The sequence below is a fragment of the Channa argus genome, chromosome 5 (assembly GCF_033026475.1).
Source record: "Channa argus isolate prfri chromosome 5, Channa argus male v1.0, whole genome shotgun sequence".
Taxonomy (NCBI): domain Eukaryota; kingdom Metazoa; phylum Chordata; class Actinopteri; order Anabantiformes; family Channidae; genus Channa; species Channa argus.
The window spans coordinates 24936750-24954373 of NC_090201.1; the positions used below are offsets into that span (position 1 = coordinate 24936750).

General features: G+C 37.7%; 3 protein-coding genes across 5 annotated transcripts in view; all 3 read left to right on the top strand.

Annotated features, from left to right (window-relative positions):
- The window catches only part of flnbl (filamin B, like), a 64175-nt gene extending 62302 nt beyond the window's left edge, over positions 1–1873 (top strand). For all 3 annotated transcript variants that reach the window (XM_067504573.1, XM_067504575.1, XM_067504574.1), the window contains one exon: positions 10–1873. In XM_067504573.1, coding sequence (XP_067360674.1) covers positions 10–197 — 188 coding nt within the window. In that variant the 3' untranslated portion in view covers positions 198–1873. The remainder of the gene's footprint in view (positions 1–9) is intronic.
- Positions 1874–4380: 2507 nt separating this feature from the next.
- On the top strand, positions 4381–6633 carry LOC137128216 (E3 ubiquitin-protein ligase TRIM39-like). Its single transcript, XM_067506045.1, has one exon. The coding sequence runs from the start codon at positions 4794–4796 to the stop codon at positions 6186–6188; it is 1395 nt and encodes a 464-aa protein (XP_067362146.1). The 5' UTR covers positions 4381–4793; the 3' UTR covers positions 6189–6633.
- A 2039-nt stretch (positions 6634–8672) lies between these two features.
- LOC137127831 (zinc-binding protein A33-like) lies at positions 8673–17333 on the top strand. Its single transcript, XM_067505281.1, has 2 exons — positions 8673–9905; positions 9996–17333. Exons 1-2 carry the CDS (start codon positions 9884–9886, stop codon positions 11432–11434), a joined length of 1461 nt encoding a protein of 486 aa, XP_067361382.1. The 5' UTR covers positions 8673–9883; the 3' UTR covers positions 11435–17333.
- Positions 17334–17624: the final 291 nt, after the last annotated feature.

Genomic DNA, 17624 nt, shown 5'->3' on the forward strand with positions numbered 1-17624 from the left:
TCTTCCTAGGCAAGAACATGCTTATGGTAGGTGTGCACGGTCCTCAGGTCCCCTGTGAGGAGGTTCTGGTCAAACACTTGGGCAACCTGCAGTACAATGTCAGCTATGTCCTTAAAGAACAGGGCAACTACATCTTGGTGGTCAAGTGGGGTGATGACCATGTCCCAGGCTCCCCCTTCCATGTCACTGTCCCATGAAGAACTACGAACACGTCCTCTTTCACCACTTTGCATTCCTGTTTCAATTAAAGCTAAGACATTAGTTGCACTGTGAATAACCAAACAACTATGTCCACTGAGTAAGATGCTTACAAAGCTTTGAGTGCTAACTTTGTCAGTTCGAATCAGACGTTCCAAGCATTTTCTGCCCTTGTAAATGAACACATCCGTGAATGTAAGCTGGTTTGACTTTTCCCGTAGTAAATTAAGGAGGCAAACATGGTAGAATTGTTTAATATAATCGTTATAAGCCTTTAACTGGAGCTGGAAAGAAAATTCACCTTTTTTGGAAAGAGGCTATTACTGCTGCCCTTGAAATTATCAATTGGCAAAAAATGTTCTTGACTGTCTTTTAATACTTGATTACTAAAATAAAGTGAGTTTTACAGGAGAAGTCAATAAGTTAAGTAGATTTTGAATGGGTTTAGACGGAGATCAGCAGACCCAAACTTTTACATCTTTAGATAAATGTTATTTATCTAAACATTTGAAACGGATGAATTTAGATAAACCTTCCTGTTACATTATTCCAATAGTCAAATTGAGATATTTACTTGAAGTTCTGTGAGATTTCCTAATGTTTGTGTACCTGGCAGCCAAGTTACCTGGTGACACGAGGAGTATCTATCTCTGCACAGAAGAGTGCAGAGAGAACAAAAAAGTACTGTGAACGAAATAAGATCTCAAGTAAAGAAGAAAACTGGAATCATCAGCTATGTGTTTACTGTTCTTACGTCTTTAAAATGTGGACTGACCACTCCTGCTCTGACAAGTGCTAAACTGTACATGACTACTGATATTTCTTTTTCTTGAACGTTGGCTGCCAAAATCCATTAGATAATATTACATAATTTTGCCCATGTGGTCTGAACATAATGTTGCCTTAAAAAAAAGAAAATAACTTTTGAAGCTGCCTTTACATTATTGTTTTCTGTACCGTACAACACACTACTTAAGTATTTTCCAGCTTATCGCTGTTCTGTTGTTTGTTCAATTGCAATTTCACATGAACACATCAGACTTTGTTCTAAGGCTCAGCTCTGATCTGCTCCACATCTGCTCAGTAGGAGTCAAATTCTTGTACGGATGCTGTATGATTCAAATGTGCAAATGATTAAAACTTATCCTCAGTATTCCACTACAAACGACAGAAGCACCTACACAGACCTACACATTTTCAGTTACTGCATGTCCACATTAAACATTTAAAATCGGATCAGAGCTGAAAGACTAGGTCAGATGTTTTGTGTAAATTCTATAGACATTTAGATTAATTTATCTCTCTAACCGCTGTTGCCTGATTTATGTATGGAGAGAACTTTTGTATTTGGGAATGGGTGTTTTAATGTGAAACTAAACCCTGCAATGATGTACATTTGATAATTAAATTCAACTGGAATAAAGAAGATTGACATCGGTCTTTCATTTCTAGAAGTAGAAATGAACTAAGTACATTCACTCCAGTAGTATATGTAAGTGCTGTTTGGAGGTACATGTACATCCCTTGAGTACTTGCATTTTGAAGTAGGTTACTTTTATGCTGTACATTTGTCCATTACGCATGACACATATTGCCATTTGTTATTTTACATATTCCAATTCTTGAAACAGAAACTGTTGTGATGCACTTGGCAATACAATAAATGTTAATTAGAGATGTTTGGCCTCTTATTAATACTTTGTTTTGTGTAACCAAGTCAAAAAAAAAAAAAGTCCTAATGTCCTGTAAAACTTGCCACATAATGATGAAGAGCCAGATGTATGTTTTCTTAGGTGATCAGAATGAGGTGCAGATCAGATAGATTAATTATTTTGCAGTCTACACTCATATCTGTAAAATGGCATTTAACTACAAGAGCAATGTGATCCATGTTGCTCAAAAGGTTCTACACGGAGGTGGACCTCTCTATTGTTTTAAACATGACAAAGGTTATGAAGGTAAAAGTACAAAATGAAGATGTTTACATTTTTAGTGTTAATCTACATTTCTGCACTAAAATAGACAGATCAAATTAAAAAAAAAAAATTCTCGCAAGCAATAGAACACAACAAATGGGGGCGGCTGTAGTTCAGTTGGTAAGGGAGTCGTCCACAGATCCACAGGGTCAGTGGTTCAATCCCCAGTCCTGGCAAAGTGTCTCTGGGCAAGACACTGAACCGCTAACAGCACAGCACTTGACCAGCTTTGTTACTGCTGATGATGAAAGAAAATTTGTCATAGCTGAATGGGCACTATTATTATGTTCGGTTTAGAGTCACGACTACAACATCCTACAAGGAGTGTATTGAAAAAAAACTTCTAGTAAAATAATAATAGTTTGCAAATCCCTTGATAAGTTGCTGTAAAATTTATACTAGAAGTAATTATGCATTAAATATGATGATCGGAAAGTTTTTTTGACCGTTTTTACCATTCCTAAATAAGGGGATGCACCCAACTAATGTAGAATTTCTTTTAATGTTTGTAATTGTTGAATACAACCACAAGGGGGCAGGAGCCAGTGTTTTCTTGTGCCAAGCCCAAGTCTGAATAAATGCAGAGAGATGTGTCAGGAAGGGAAACACATGCCAAATTAAACATGCAAATCATGACTTCCATACCGGATCGGTTGGGCCCAGGTTAACAACAACCACCACCGGTGCTGTTGACCTACGTGGAACCAGTGGAAATCGAGCTACTGTTGGTCAAAGAAGGAGAGCAAGATGGCGTTTTCGTAGGCAGAGAGAGAAAAGGAAAGCCAAGAGTGTAGGACTGACAATAAGGACTTTGAATGTTGGGACTATGATAGGGAAGGCTGTTATACTGTGTCTCCAGGAGACCAGGTGGAAAGCCAGCAAGGCTCAGAGCTTAGGAGCAGGGTTCAAGTTGTTTTAACATGGGTTGGATAGGAAGAGAAATGGAGTAGGAGTGTCATCAGGAAAGAGGACAAATAGAATTGGTGGTGGAATAAGGACGTTCAGGAGTGTATACAGAGAAAGAGGTTAGCTAAGAAGAAGTGGGACACTGACAGGACTGAAGACAGTAGACAAGAGTACAGGGAGATGCAGCATAAGGTGAAGGTAGAGGTGGCAAAGGACAAACAAAGAGCATGTGAGGACTTGTATGTTAGGTTGGACACTAAGGAGGGAGAGGTGGATTTGTACAGGTTGGTGAGGCGGAGAGAGAGAGAAATGGGAAGGATGTGCAGCAGGTTAGTGTGACAGATGAGGTTACAAAGAAACTTAGGGTCAACGGTTCAGAGCAACGGAGAGTGTGGAAAAGAGTTGAAGAGGCGAGTGCAAGCAGGTTGGAACGGGTGGAGAAAAGTGTCAGATGTGTTGTGTGATAAAAGAGTATCAGCGAGAAGGAAAGGTGTTCAAGACGGTGGTGAGACCAGAGATGTTGTTCGGCTTAGAGACAGTGACACTGAAGAAAAGACAGGAGGCAGAGCTGGAGGTAGCAGAGCTTAAGATGTTGAGGTTCTCTTTGGGAGAGACGAGGATGGACAGGATCAGGAATGAGGACATCAGAAGGACAGCTCATGTAAGATATTTTGGAGATAAAGTCAGAGAGGCCAGACTGAGGTGGTTTGGACATGTTCAGAGGAGAAACTGTCAACATCAGCAGCTCCAACCTCAGCATCCTTGGTGTGAGAGAAGAGGAAGCAGAGGACAGGGTTAGATGGAGGTGCATGAGTCGCTGTGGTGACCCCATGAAAGGGAACAGCCCAAAGGAAAAGAAGTAGTAATTGTTGAATACATTTTGATATTTTTCAGAGTGTTTATGTGATATTTGTATACACTGATCAGTCTTAACATTAACGCTTGTGGACAACAACTGTCAGGAGGGCCAGTCTAAGCAGCTTGTAGCCACACAGCACCATACACACCAAAAGAAGAAACAAGGTGTGGAGAGCAGGTAGAAAAATGCACACTCCATAATCAAGTTATTTTCACTTTAAGCTTATCCCTTGAATTCAGGGTCACCACAGTGGCTCATTGGTCTGGATGTTGATTTGGCACATTTCTGTGTCAGGATGTCATTCCTGACACAGACGTGCAAATATTGGCCTAAATATTCTCCACTACAAGTACAACTTAAATCTTTTACTAAAGTCAGAATACTAAGCATTTTAATTAAACTGAAAAAGTAAAAGTACTCCTAACAAAATAATGTAGTTTAAATAACATCAATTATGGTAATTACAACATATAGCTTCTCTGTATTGCACATAGTATTGCACAACTGTCATTTGTCACTAAATTCAAAAATTGACCTGCCTGCTGCTTATTGGCTTGCTGGAACAGCTACTGGTCTACCTCAGCCAGTGAAAACACATCAGAGAAGCTTTGAAATCAAACAACCCCTGGGTCTTACGAAGCTCCACCCGTTCTGACTCATATTAAGAAACAGCAGAGCAGCAGAGTCCCTGATTCTGCCTCTGAGGAGAGTCACTGCTGGAACAGAGACCTACTACTACAAGAAAACAACACAGGAAACTCTTCATATTGAATTTCCTATTTGGTGAAGCCAGAATTTAACGTGAAATTAAATTCTCTGTGGGGACGAGAAAGGAGCCAAAACTCAGGGAGAAAATGGTTTACCCATCGCAAAATGATCTTATGTGTTCTGTTTGCCATGATATCTACAAAGATCCTGTTGTCCTGTCATGCAGCCACAGCGTTTGTAAAGCCTGCCTGAAGAGATGGTGGGCGGAGAAAAAAGCACGTGAGTGTCCAGTTTGTGAACAAGAGTCCTTACAAATTGATCCACCTGTTAGTTCTCTGTTAAAGCATTTGTGTGAGGCCTTCTTGCTAGAAAGAAATCAGAGAGATTCAGAAGACTCTCAGGCTCTCTGCAGTCTGCACTCTGAGAAACTCAAACTCTTCTGTCTAGAGCATCAGCAGCCAGTTTGTGTTGTCTGTCTGCATTCAAAGACACACACTGACCACAGTTTCAGACCTATTGATGAAGCTGCACAGGATTATAAGGAGCAGCTTCAAAATTCACTAAAGCCTTTACAAGAGAAACTGGAACTTTTAAAACAAGTTAAAGGAAAATGGGATCAAACAGCAGAACAAATTAATGTCCAGGCTCAACACACAGAGAGACAGATCAAGGAGCAGTTTGAGAAGCTTCACCAGTTTCTACAAGAGGAAGAGGAGGCCAGGATCACTGCACTGAGGGAGGAAGAAAAGAAAAAAAGCCAGATGATGAAGGACAAGATCGAGGACCTAAGCAGTGAGATATCAGCTCTTTCAGAAACAATCAGAGCCACAGAGGAAAAGCTGGGAGCTGAAGACATCTCGTTCCTGCAAAACTACAACGCTGCAGTGGAAAGAGTCCAGCAGCGCCCCCTGCTGGAGGATCCACAGCTGGTCCCAGGAGCTCTGATCGATGTTGCCAAACACCTGGGCAACCTGACCTTCAACATCTGGAATGAGATGAAGGAAATTGTCTCCTACAGTCCTGCGATTCTGGATCCAAACACCACCAACCCAGAACTCCTCCTTACTAATGACTTGACCAGTATGAGACGTAGAGACAGACAGAAGGTCCCTGTGAACACCCAGACATTTGATCACTATTGCATGTTTCTGGGCTCTGAGGTTTCTTACTCAGGTCCTTACAGCTGGGATGTTAAAGTTGGAGAAAACACTGACTGGGTGGTGGGTGTATTAGAGGCCAAGGCAAAAGAAAACAAAGGGTCTGGATTATGGAGAATTGGATACTACAATGGTAAATACACAGCACACGCTCCACCAGGTCCAACCACTGTTCTTCCAGTGAAGAAGAAGATCAAAAGAATCAAAGTTCATCTGGACTGGGATGGTAGACAGCTGTCATTCTCCGATGCTGATACTGACAGGAAATTACACACTTTCACGCACACTTTCACTAAGAAAGTGTTTCCATATACCACCAAAAGGAATGGCATCCCACAGATGAGAGCACCAGGAGAGGAAGGAAGGACAGAGAAATGTGGTTAATTTTAGAAAGGAACATTATCTTAATGGACTCATTTCTTAGATATCTCAATGTTTACAGTTAACATGCAACAACAACTTCTAAGCTGAATGTATATAATGTATTAAGGTAAAACTTGACTGGTTCAAGCTTGTGCTTGGTCCTCAGTACAATATGGTTAACTACAGCTTCTGTCTATATTTACTTTGACTGTGCTTGGAGATTTATTTAACTTTTCTCTAACAAAATACATATTTTCTTCATTTGTGTAATATTGTGACATCAACTGCATTACGGCAAAGACACATTTTTATAGCACCACAAGATTTTACTGTTGAATTAAAACTATTACAACTGTATGTTTTTTTTTTATTAAAATATCACAATATGATTGAATGGTCTGACTTAAATGTACTTTTTACATGTTATAAAAAATGATTTGTAAATAAAAATCTATTGATAAAAAGGTTCCATCGAAAATGTCTGAATTACTTAATAATTTGATAACCTTTAAAAAATATATATATACACATCTTCACCCTAATTTTGTCTGTGATTTCAGAAAAAACAAACAATACTACAATGTTTCTGTTTCATTAATTACATACATTACAATCAAGTGGAAAAGTCTCCTCATGGCAGTGTTGCAGTGTGCAACAACTACAGTACCACTGAATGTTAGGTGCTACATATATAATAGTACACTAAATGATAGCACAGCTGATTATTGCTTTTTTGGTGGTTTAGACTAAAACAGGAAAATCAGACAGAAGATAAAAGGTAACACTTGGTGATGTACTTCACACCCCTATTCAGCAAATGCTTAACACATAAAAGTTGCGTCAGTGAAAACAACCCTAACAAAAGTTTGTTTCTTTTATATTCTGAAATGGAAACACAAATCTAGAGTTAAATTCAATGATCGTCTGTATTTATGCAAGAAATAAAAAAATAGCTAAACTCTCCTAAGCCAGAAGATCTTCATCAGTATGTCAGATTTCTCATTTCAAACGTAATTCAAACAAGGCCTGTCTGGTTGCTCAGTGGCAAGCTGGTGCCACCAATAGCCTACATCACCCAGTGAAAATGGTAGAGAAAGATGTGTGGTTTTAATGTGGGTATGTGTGTGTGTCTACTTTTTGGAATTCCCCTGAGTTTGCTGAGTGTTAATTCACACTGCTCAAACTTTCTGTATATTTCAGGAAAGTTACAACTCTAGAACAGATGTAAAAAATGCCTGATAATTTAACATCGCACAGCATCGTACAGCAGTTTTTGCATTATTTAGGAAATTTGAAATAATTTTCTTGAAAATTTACAGTGATTTACAGAGATTGTTATTCATTTGCAGAACAATTGCTACCTTTGTTGCAGATTTGTTCTCTTTCAACTCATTTGAGCAATCAAAATTGAAAAACTGTTAATTATTGATTATTGTAATTATTTTACAGCAAACATACTGTATAGCAAATATCTTTGCTAGTTTCATTGTCATTACATTGTAATTGATAATTACACTGTCATTATAGTAAATACAATTTAACAAAGTTTATTTTGGATTTGTACAGTAAACAAATCCAAAGTTTATCTGATAAAAACAAAGAATATAAAATTTTCTGAATGTTTTAATCTCTCTTTAATCGTGATTCAGTTAGATTTCTTTTTAAATTCAAACAGTGGCTGTCAAGTTGCTGATTGGTCCACAAGAACAACCATTTGTATCTGCCCCTCGAATAAATGAAGGGGAAACTTTTTAATAAAAAACTCGTTAGACAATCCACCTTAACTGACTAACACACATAAAAGCAGAGGTGACATGTGTGGGAAGGGAAAACCGTCACAATTGTAGAACACTGCTATTTACACGCTGCTATTTATTAAAAACCCCTGAACTTCCAAATGCTGTAATTACACAGGGTATTTCTGATCACTGATCACAACCCTCACTGACTGTGAAAATACCTAACTTGTCTTTTATTTTACGTACACTGTTTCAATTCAAAATGTTGGTACAACTCTTTCCTAAGTAAACTATAATATTATGATACATTTTAGGCTTATATCGACCATCCCTAGTCAATATCGTCTATAATGTATTTGGGATCATCTGTCTGTTTGACTTATCATTGAGGGGATGGTTTTGCAACAATCAATATGTTGTTCTCAGGCAAAAAAAGAATTACTAATTGTTAATATTATTATTCCACTAAGTGTCTAAGCACCTATCTACAGTAGTTTCTTATGAAATTCAAATGCTGGATGCTTGGATGTTCTATGGCCTTTAACAGTAAGAGCAGCCTAGGCCATGATAGTTTTTCTGAAATGGAAACGGACAGATGAAAAATTCCCCTTCTCACTAAAACAACTGACTCACACAAAATGAGGACAATTACAAGCAACACTGAAAGCTCAAACTCAAGCCTGCAAACTCCACAAACTTTATTTTAACATAATGTAAAGCAAGATACAAAGTGAAAGTAAATTTAATTTTTACTAAAAGAAATTGGAGAAGGGAAAGGAGACACAACCTGAGTGTTCAAGTGTGCAACATCTGACACTGAACATGGTGCCACATATAATAAGCTGTACAAAACATAACATAAAAAATAAAAACCGCTTAAATTTCATTAGTTACAATATCTGCATGTCCCTGATCATCAGTATGTCAGATTTCTCATTTCAAACTAAATTCAAACGGTGGCTCTCGGGATGCTGATTGGCCAGCTTGATCCTCCATTTGTCTATATCCCCCAATCAGAAATTGCAGAGAAAAACTTTGAAATAAAACAAACCTCAGGTCTGACAGTTCATAGACACACCCACACAAACCACTAAACAGAGATTGTTTTCCTACTCCTGAGTTGAGACTCTTTATTTGAATTATCTCGAAACCAAAAGTATTTACTTCAGCACAATTTCCTGTTCGCCCACTTGTTTGAAATCCCCCGAGTGCCCAGAGTCTGGACCCACACAGCTCAAAATTTCTGTATATCCCAGATCAGTGACAACTCTTTGAAATGATTTAAGATATGCATCATAATTTTACAGCCTCAGTGTTTTGTACATGTTTTAGCCAATTAACTACAAATATTTTTTTTCTAGACTGAGAGAGATTTTCTTTTCTTTCAACTCATTTCACCAAAATTAAAGTTTTTAAAAGCAGCAGGTACAGTAACTAATAGTTTATAGAAAAATATAGAAATTATCTTTTCACATTACATTGTCATTAAATGGTAATACAGTTTAGGCACTGCCTGTTTTGAAAGCACATGACTGTGGTTATTTTTCACAGTAAACACAAACCCAGAGTTTGTCTTATAATAACCAAAATAAACGGCTCATTATTCAGAATTGTAATGCTTTTGTCGTTATGAGCCAGTTGGATTAGCCCAGACCTATCTACAGTAGTTTCTCACAAAATTTAAACGGTGGATGCATGGTGGCTTCACCCAATGAAAAGCATCAGGAAACTTTGAAAAAACAAAAGAGAGTCTAATAAAGCTCCACCCATTAAGTTTAAAAAGGAAGAAGCAGAAGAATAGAGTCTGTTATTTTCCTTTAAGAGGAGACGGTGATGAAAGAGAGGCAGATACAAAGATTCACCTGCACATTAAAATAACTAACTCGGACAAAAAGGCGACAATTACAAGGAAGACTGAAAGCTGGAAGTCAAACCTGCAAACTCCAAAAACTTTATTTTAACATTAGTAAAGTCGGAATGCAAAGTGAAGGAGATAGAGGTAAACAGAGATTTAACAAAAACAAACTGCAGAAAAGGGAAAGGAGCCACAACCAACTGACTAACTTTATGTCTTGTTTTGTTTTTCCAGCTTTTCTTAGAGAGAGAATGGTTTACCCATCAGAGGAGGATCTCTCTTGTTCAGTTTGCCAGGACATCTATAAAGATCCAGTTGTCCTGTCGTGCAGCCACATTTTCTGTCAAGGCTGTCTGAAGAGTTGGTGGGTGGAGAAGCAAACATATAAATGCCCAGTTTGTGAGGAAGTATCTTTACAGAACAATCCACCGGTGAGTCCTTTGATAAGAAACTTGTGTGAGGCCTTCTTACAGAAAAGAGATTACAGAGGTTCAGAAGACTCTGGGGCTCTTTGTAGTCTGCATTTTGAGAAACTCAAACTTTTTTGCCTCGACCATCAGCAGCCAGTATGTGTCGTCTGTTTGCATTCAAAGGCACACACTGACCACAGATTCAGCCCCATTGATGAAGCTGCACAGGATAATAAAGAGCTGCTTCAGAATTTCCTGAAGCCTTTGCAGAAGAAACTGGAGCTCATTCAAGAATTTAAATTGAAATGTGATGAAACAGATGAACAAATTAAGAACCAGGCTCAACACACAGAGAAGCAGATTAGGGAGCATTTTGAGAAGCTTCATCAATTTCTACAAGAGGAAGAGGAGGGCAGGATCACTGCACTGAGGGAGGAAGAGGAGCTGAAGAGTCAGATGATGAAGGAGAAGATTGAAGCTCTGAAAAGCGAGATATCAGCTCTGTCAGACACAATCAGAGACACAGAAGAGGAACTGAGAGCCAAAGATGTCTTATTCCTGCAGAACTACAAGGTTTCAGTTGAAAAAGTTCAGCAACACCCTTTGCTGGAGCATCCAGAGCTGGTCTCAGAAGCTAAGATAGATGTGGCCAAACACCTGGGCAACCTGACCTTCAATATCTGGAACAAAATAAAGCAAATGGTCTCCTACAGCCCTGTGATTCTGGATCCAAACACGACCAACCCCGAACTCCCCTTGAATAAAGACCTAAGCAGTATGAGTGATGAAGAAAGACAAGACGTTCCTGAAAACACCTACACAGATCACTGTTGTATGTTTCTGGGCCCTGATGGTTCTACCTCCGGTACGCACAGCTGGGATGTTGAGATTGAAGACAACAAAGACTGTGTAGTGGGTGTATTAGAGTCTAGCGAGACTGAGGAAGACAAAGTTTCTGGATTATGGAGAATTTGGCTCTTTAATGATGAATATACAACACAATCGTTACTGGGTCCAACCACTTCTCTTCCAGTGAAGAAGATCAAGAAAATCAGAGTTCATCTGGACTGGACTGATAGAAAGCTGTCATTTTCTGATGCTGACGCTGGCACTCCCTTACAGACCTTCACACACACATTTACTGACGGGGTGATTCCATGTGCTAAAAAATTGAATAATTTACAATTGATGGAAATGCCAGAAAAAGAAAAGACAGAGACATGTGGTGAGTTTAAAAAGGAAGATAAACCAAATATACAATAAAATAATAAATGATGCAAAATTAAAACCTTTTCTGGTTTGAGCTGGCTAATAGGAAACAGTAGATTAGAATAACGTAGACACAAAGTGTGGAAATATAAAGTTACGATCACATTTTGTACTATAAATGTGTAAATTATAGCCATAGGTAAAAATGATACTGACAGCATGTATAACTTTTAAAGTATAGCAAAATTTGCAGAGCTGAGTTTCAAACTAAAGCTTATACTTTTTTAAATGTTTCTCTTATATTAAAATGTAAAGCTGAACTGGAAAAAAAGTGTTTAAATTGTGTTTAAATGTCAAACGGTCCTCATAATGTAGTAATATTACCCATTAATACTTTTAGCATACATCTCGTCATTTGCTCAGCTACTGTTGAAGGGATGCTCTGCCTTGCAACCACGTCATCACTTGATTAGTTTAAACTGACAGTGTGGATATAACAGTGGGGACTAGTGCGCCGTTAGAATTTGCTTGATAGAATAAATGCTTCAGCAATTGAACTGCTAACCTGATAACTTAATCCTTTCTTCAAAACAAATGACCATGTTTTCTTTGTCCGGTTGTTTGGTTTGTCTGGCTAACCAGCAAACATTCTTCTTAACACTTACACATAATAGAACTATTTCTTTTGGAATACATATATACAATTTAACAGATGGATTAAATGTGCACTGCCTATTTTTTAGAGTATGACAAATATGTTGATAATATCTAGTAGTAGTAGTAGTATGGCCTGGTCTAATGAATCACATTTTAGGTAACATAAAAATCTGTTCATCTGGTGAACTAATGACACCAGGGTGCACTGTGGGACCCAGACCCATGAAGGCCCCGCTTCACAATTCAAGGGGACTATTGGGGTCCTATTCAACATTATGGGTCATCAGTGTGTATATGGTGAACTGAGAATTAACATCTTATGTTATCTAATAACTGTAACTGCTTTTAATCACTGCATGTAACCTTCCATGAAAAGTGGATTAAAAGCCTCTAGTGATCCAGTGGTGTTTGGATAGTGAGCATAGATTGTACATTTTATTTTTTGGCAACCTGTGACATCATAAGCCTAATCCAAAAACCTGTGTAATCAGCTGGTACACCTGTGTTTTCATTATCTACCTGCTTCTGATGAACGATTGAAAATAAAACTGAAAATCTAAATCATGACTGTCACCATGCCTCTGTTTTCTTTTATAAAAATCTACTTTACTCTTATGTATTTAACTTTTCTGTTAAAAATATAAATAGGTTGTATCCTTTTTGTGCGTTACATGTGATAAACTACATTAGCACTGCACCATGCACTTCTTAAAAACACAAGAGTTTACTTATTAAAGCTACATATATTGCTCAGTAAATTACAACATAATACCTTAATAATCTAACTTAGAACTGTCTCTGATTATACTTGTAATTTTAACTAATTTGCAAATAAAAGATTCTAAGCTTTCATGAGAAATAGTATGGATCCATTCTCATATATAATATTTCTTGGTGTCAGTGGTTGAAGAATGTACCTAGAATTAGAATTATTCAGTGTTATTTTAGCGCAAAATATTGCAAAATCCTTTCAAAATAAAATTATTAATGTGGTTTACTGGAAACTTTTGTTGACTGAGATTGATCAAAGAAACTATCCTGCATTTCTGTTATTTAAATACAAATATACACTACAAATATAAATCTAACACGATATAGATTATATTTAGATCAAGAAGTGTGTGTTTCAATTCACAGATTCAGGGTTATTAACTACACATGTGTAGTTTTGTACTTTTAAAAGTAGTAAAAGCATAGACTCCCGTTAACATCTACAATGACTGAATATCATTTACTGTAGAGGACTCTACAGTAAATGATATTCATATTATTGAAATTATTGATATTATTGAAATTATTTTGACATGTTTCTTCCTGCTTTGTTAACTGAAATTTTTGAATACAAATAGATTTTATAATATGAAGTACGCATTCACTGGCTTTCAAAAATTTCTACAAGAGGAAGAGGAGGTCAGCAGCAAAACATCAGAGTAAACAATCAGAGTGACAGAGGAGGAGAGGAGAGCTGAAGATGTCTCATTCCTGCAGTGGAAAGAGTCCAGCAGCACCCTCTGCTGGAGCATCAAGAGCTTCACTCATTTTATAGATGATGCCAAACACCCTGGCAACCTGACCTTCAACATCTGGAACAAAATGAGAAAGATGGTCTCCTACAGTCCTGTGATTCTGGATCCAAATACTGCCAAACCAACCCTCATCCTGTCTAAAGATCTGACCAGTGTGCATCTTGGAGAGAAACTAACCCTTCCTGATAACTCAGAAAGATTTGATTACTATCCAATTGTTCTAGGCTCTGAGGGTTTTAACTCACGGAATCGCAGCTGGGATGTTGACACTGAAGCCAGTACAGACTGGAAAGTTAGCGTTTTAGCAGAGTCTGTCCAAAGGAAAGGAGAACTGCAATCTGGATTATGGAGGATGGGGTTCTATAAAAGGTGAATACTCAGTACGTTCACTACCAGAATTCTCCACTTCTCCTCTTATTAAATACAAAACCCAAGATAATCAGTATTCATCTAGACTGTGACAATGGAAAACTATAATTTTCTGATCCTGATACCAACACACACATACATACTTTCTCAAACACCTTCACCGACAGGCTGTTTCCATACTTAAGCAATCTGAGTAAAAACCCACTGAAGACACTGCCTGTGAAAAACAGCATAATGATGCAGATGATAATGATGAAGTATACAGAGTGCATAAATATTTAGGGATCCAATTTAAATCTGAACAGAAAAAAGAAACTCAGCTGTGTCTCCAGAAAATAGCCTTGCTTATTAACCCCTGGCAAAGTACTAAAAAGGAAGACTTAATGCAGTCATTTGAGTTTGGCAAGGTTACCAGTCAAACGTGGTTTTTATTAGTAATAATTTTGATAAAAATCTAACCCTAACAAAATAGTTAGCACAGACTATTTAGAGGAACTGTGACATTTTATTCTGTATCAATGGTAATAGTGTGTTAATAAGAAGTATGCTTTCGACCAGCTATTGTAACTGTTCTGCAAGTAAATGGATGGAACCAAAGAAAAACATTCTCCGTAATATTCACATTTTCACTGATAGACGGATTCCAAGCATTAAACGTGGAATCCACTAAAGAAACTGCCAACATACGCCTCTTTAATAGAGTGTGTCTGCACATGTAACATATAGAATATGAGGAATTTCCAATAAAATGTAATTATGTATTCAATAAAAATATCTCTTAGAATGCCAGTTTGTCATGCAACATATTGAACATATAGATGATACCAGCTGTTATTAAGTTATCCATGGTCCTATCATTCTCCTTAATTTCAATTCTGCTGTAACTTTGTTGTAAAAAATAATAATAATTAAAAATCGTTCAGTTTAAATCTCATTTTAGCTTCAGCTTTATGTATGGTTGGAACTGACATGCTTAGAATATAACATTCAAAATAAAGTGTATATTTATAAATCATGAATGTCAGCATTGTAATGTAACAATGTGATGTACTAAATAAACCTTTGAATGAGTTATATGATCAGATGTATTGACTAACTTTCTTACCCAACATACTGTATGACAGGGCTTTGCAGCATTTACCACATTCACAGAGTTTTAAAGATCATATTATTACCACAAAGAATGCAACTCAAACCATTATGTACTCATACCAGTCAGACTAAAACATACAGGGTCCACAGGGTCAACGGGCACCTCTGGACAAAATAGCCCGTATTATGCCTTATTTGAAAGTCACAAAGCAGAGCTAAAATACTACAAGAGTTGAAAAAAAAAAACTATCTAAGTGATGCTAAACAACCACGAAGAGCCACACACAAACAACCTCAAAATGGCAGCAAAGGGCACCGATCATCCCGACTACTGCAACACTCCTCGTACGGGATTCAGTCCACTCAGCTTCCCTGGAGCTTGTCCACAATCTAACGACATTTAACACTTTTTGTTTTTAAATTATTACATGGCTTGGCACCAGTTTACAACTGAAATCTCTTCTACTACACTAAGATCCTCTGATCAGATATAGCACTCCTCTCTGCTCCATAATCACAGTCCAGATCTAGTGGTGACAGAGCTTTTCCCCCCCCAACCCCTCGTTGCACTGCTTGTTTTCCAACTAATTTACCCGATTCAATTAGAAGCTGGAAGATACCAATGCATTCTGTCTTCCCACCCTTGTCCGAGATGGCATCTTCCAGCTGTTCATCCAGGCTATCAGCAGTAGGAATTGCAGGGTAGTTGGAAAACTAGCAGAGCAGGGGTCCATGAGAATCCCTGGACTATGGCGACACAAAGCAACCAGTCAAAAACATGCATAATTACGCTAAATTGATAAAACAAACAAAAAAAATCTTCAAGACTGCAAAAGATACAGTAAATTGTAATAGTTCTATTCCTTTACGTTTTGGGGCCTTTAACTTGTTTATGCCCCAAAGACTAAACTTTTGATTGACTGGCTAACGGAAGTTTAACGTTAACGCTAACTAACATTTAAATTACTCACAATTTACTCTATTATTCCCACTGACACCGACAATAATCCAAACCTCTTCGTACTTTGTTTAAGACGCAGAGAAGTCGTCACCTGTGTGGGACGTAACCAGATTCACGCTAACGTTAGCGTTACTCGGCCGTTTCTCACTGAGAAAAGCGGTGTGAATCTATGGCTAGAGGCGTGGAACCTCAACAAAAACCCGCAAGAAAGAAAACCAGACACAATATTAAAATAATTCTACTGTTTAAAATTCCCAAATAGTATCATTTAAAACCGTTAATAAGACGCAGCTCTGTTTACCTCTTTCAACAGCCAAAAACGGTCCCAACCGCGCGCTCGCGAGGGTCAATCAACCGCGTGCACGTAAACACGGGTGTGAAAAGTAACTGAGTACATTTACTCAAATACCGTACAAGTACATTCTTGAGCAACTTTTTACTTAAGAATTTAAATTTTGTGTCACAATATATACATATACATATACAAACATACTTTTGCACCTTTTACCTAATTAAATTCATCTGACAGATGTTAAAAAATAGACATTTGTAGACATTATAAGTTATATTTTAAAAAGAAAACCATAGCGTACTATTAGCATTTAGTCTGGAATTTCAGATGGTAGGATCAATAATGTGAAATGTAAAATTGTGCTCTTCAAAATGAGCTTCATAACAGTCAAATGACCAGCTACAATCTCCCATAATCTCTCCCATAAAATATACCTTTTAGTATAGTAATCATTTATGAGTATAATTTTAGATAAATAGAACTTTATTTTTAATTTTTTAAAATCTTGAGTACACTTTTTGCAAATCACAAATTACCGTGGACACATACACCTTGTTGGAAATATTCACTAGTGCACTAAGGTGGACGAATCCCCTCACAGTGCTATTTTCTGTGTAACATTTGCTAAATATTACAGTGACCAGCAGTATTTTCTTTGGAAGTTACTGAAGCGTTTTTAACATGAAAGGATTTGTTCATTATCAGTTTATTAAGGATTTAGCTCTATGTAGGGGGATGCAAACCCTGAACCTAGTAAATGGTAAATGGTTATATTTATATATCACTTTACAATGTTGCTTCTTATTCCCTCTCTCTCTCTCACACACACACACAGACACACACAGACACACACACATGCAGGGTGCTCACCTGACCCACAGGGAGCCCGGAACCGCTGACACTGTGGTCCGTGGACGACTGCTTTACCAACTAAGCTACAGACACCCCCACCACCAGTACAATAATAATAATATGTACAATCAGACAAATATAAATCTGCTTTCGGATTTCACAGTCTGGACATTAGTCCATAGACATATTACCAAAAAGTCTATCAACTCCTGTTGCACACATTGCTGTCTGTGGAGTCCTTCACTGGTAATAACTTCAGTGAGCCTGCATTTCCATTGGTGAAGTATGGAAAGAGGTTCTCAGTGAAAGTGTGTGTGAAAGTGTGTATAGGTGTGTTAGTATCAGAATCAGAGAAGCAGAGTTTTCCTGTGTTCCAGTCCAGATGAACTCTGATCCTCTGGAGCTGCTTCACTGGAAGAACAGTGGCTGGATCAGGTGAGGAACGTGCCGTGTATTCCCCATTGTAGAACAGTGTTGTCCCAAATCCACACTGTC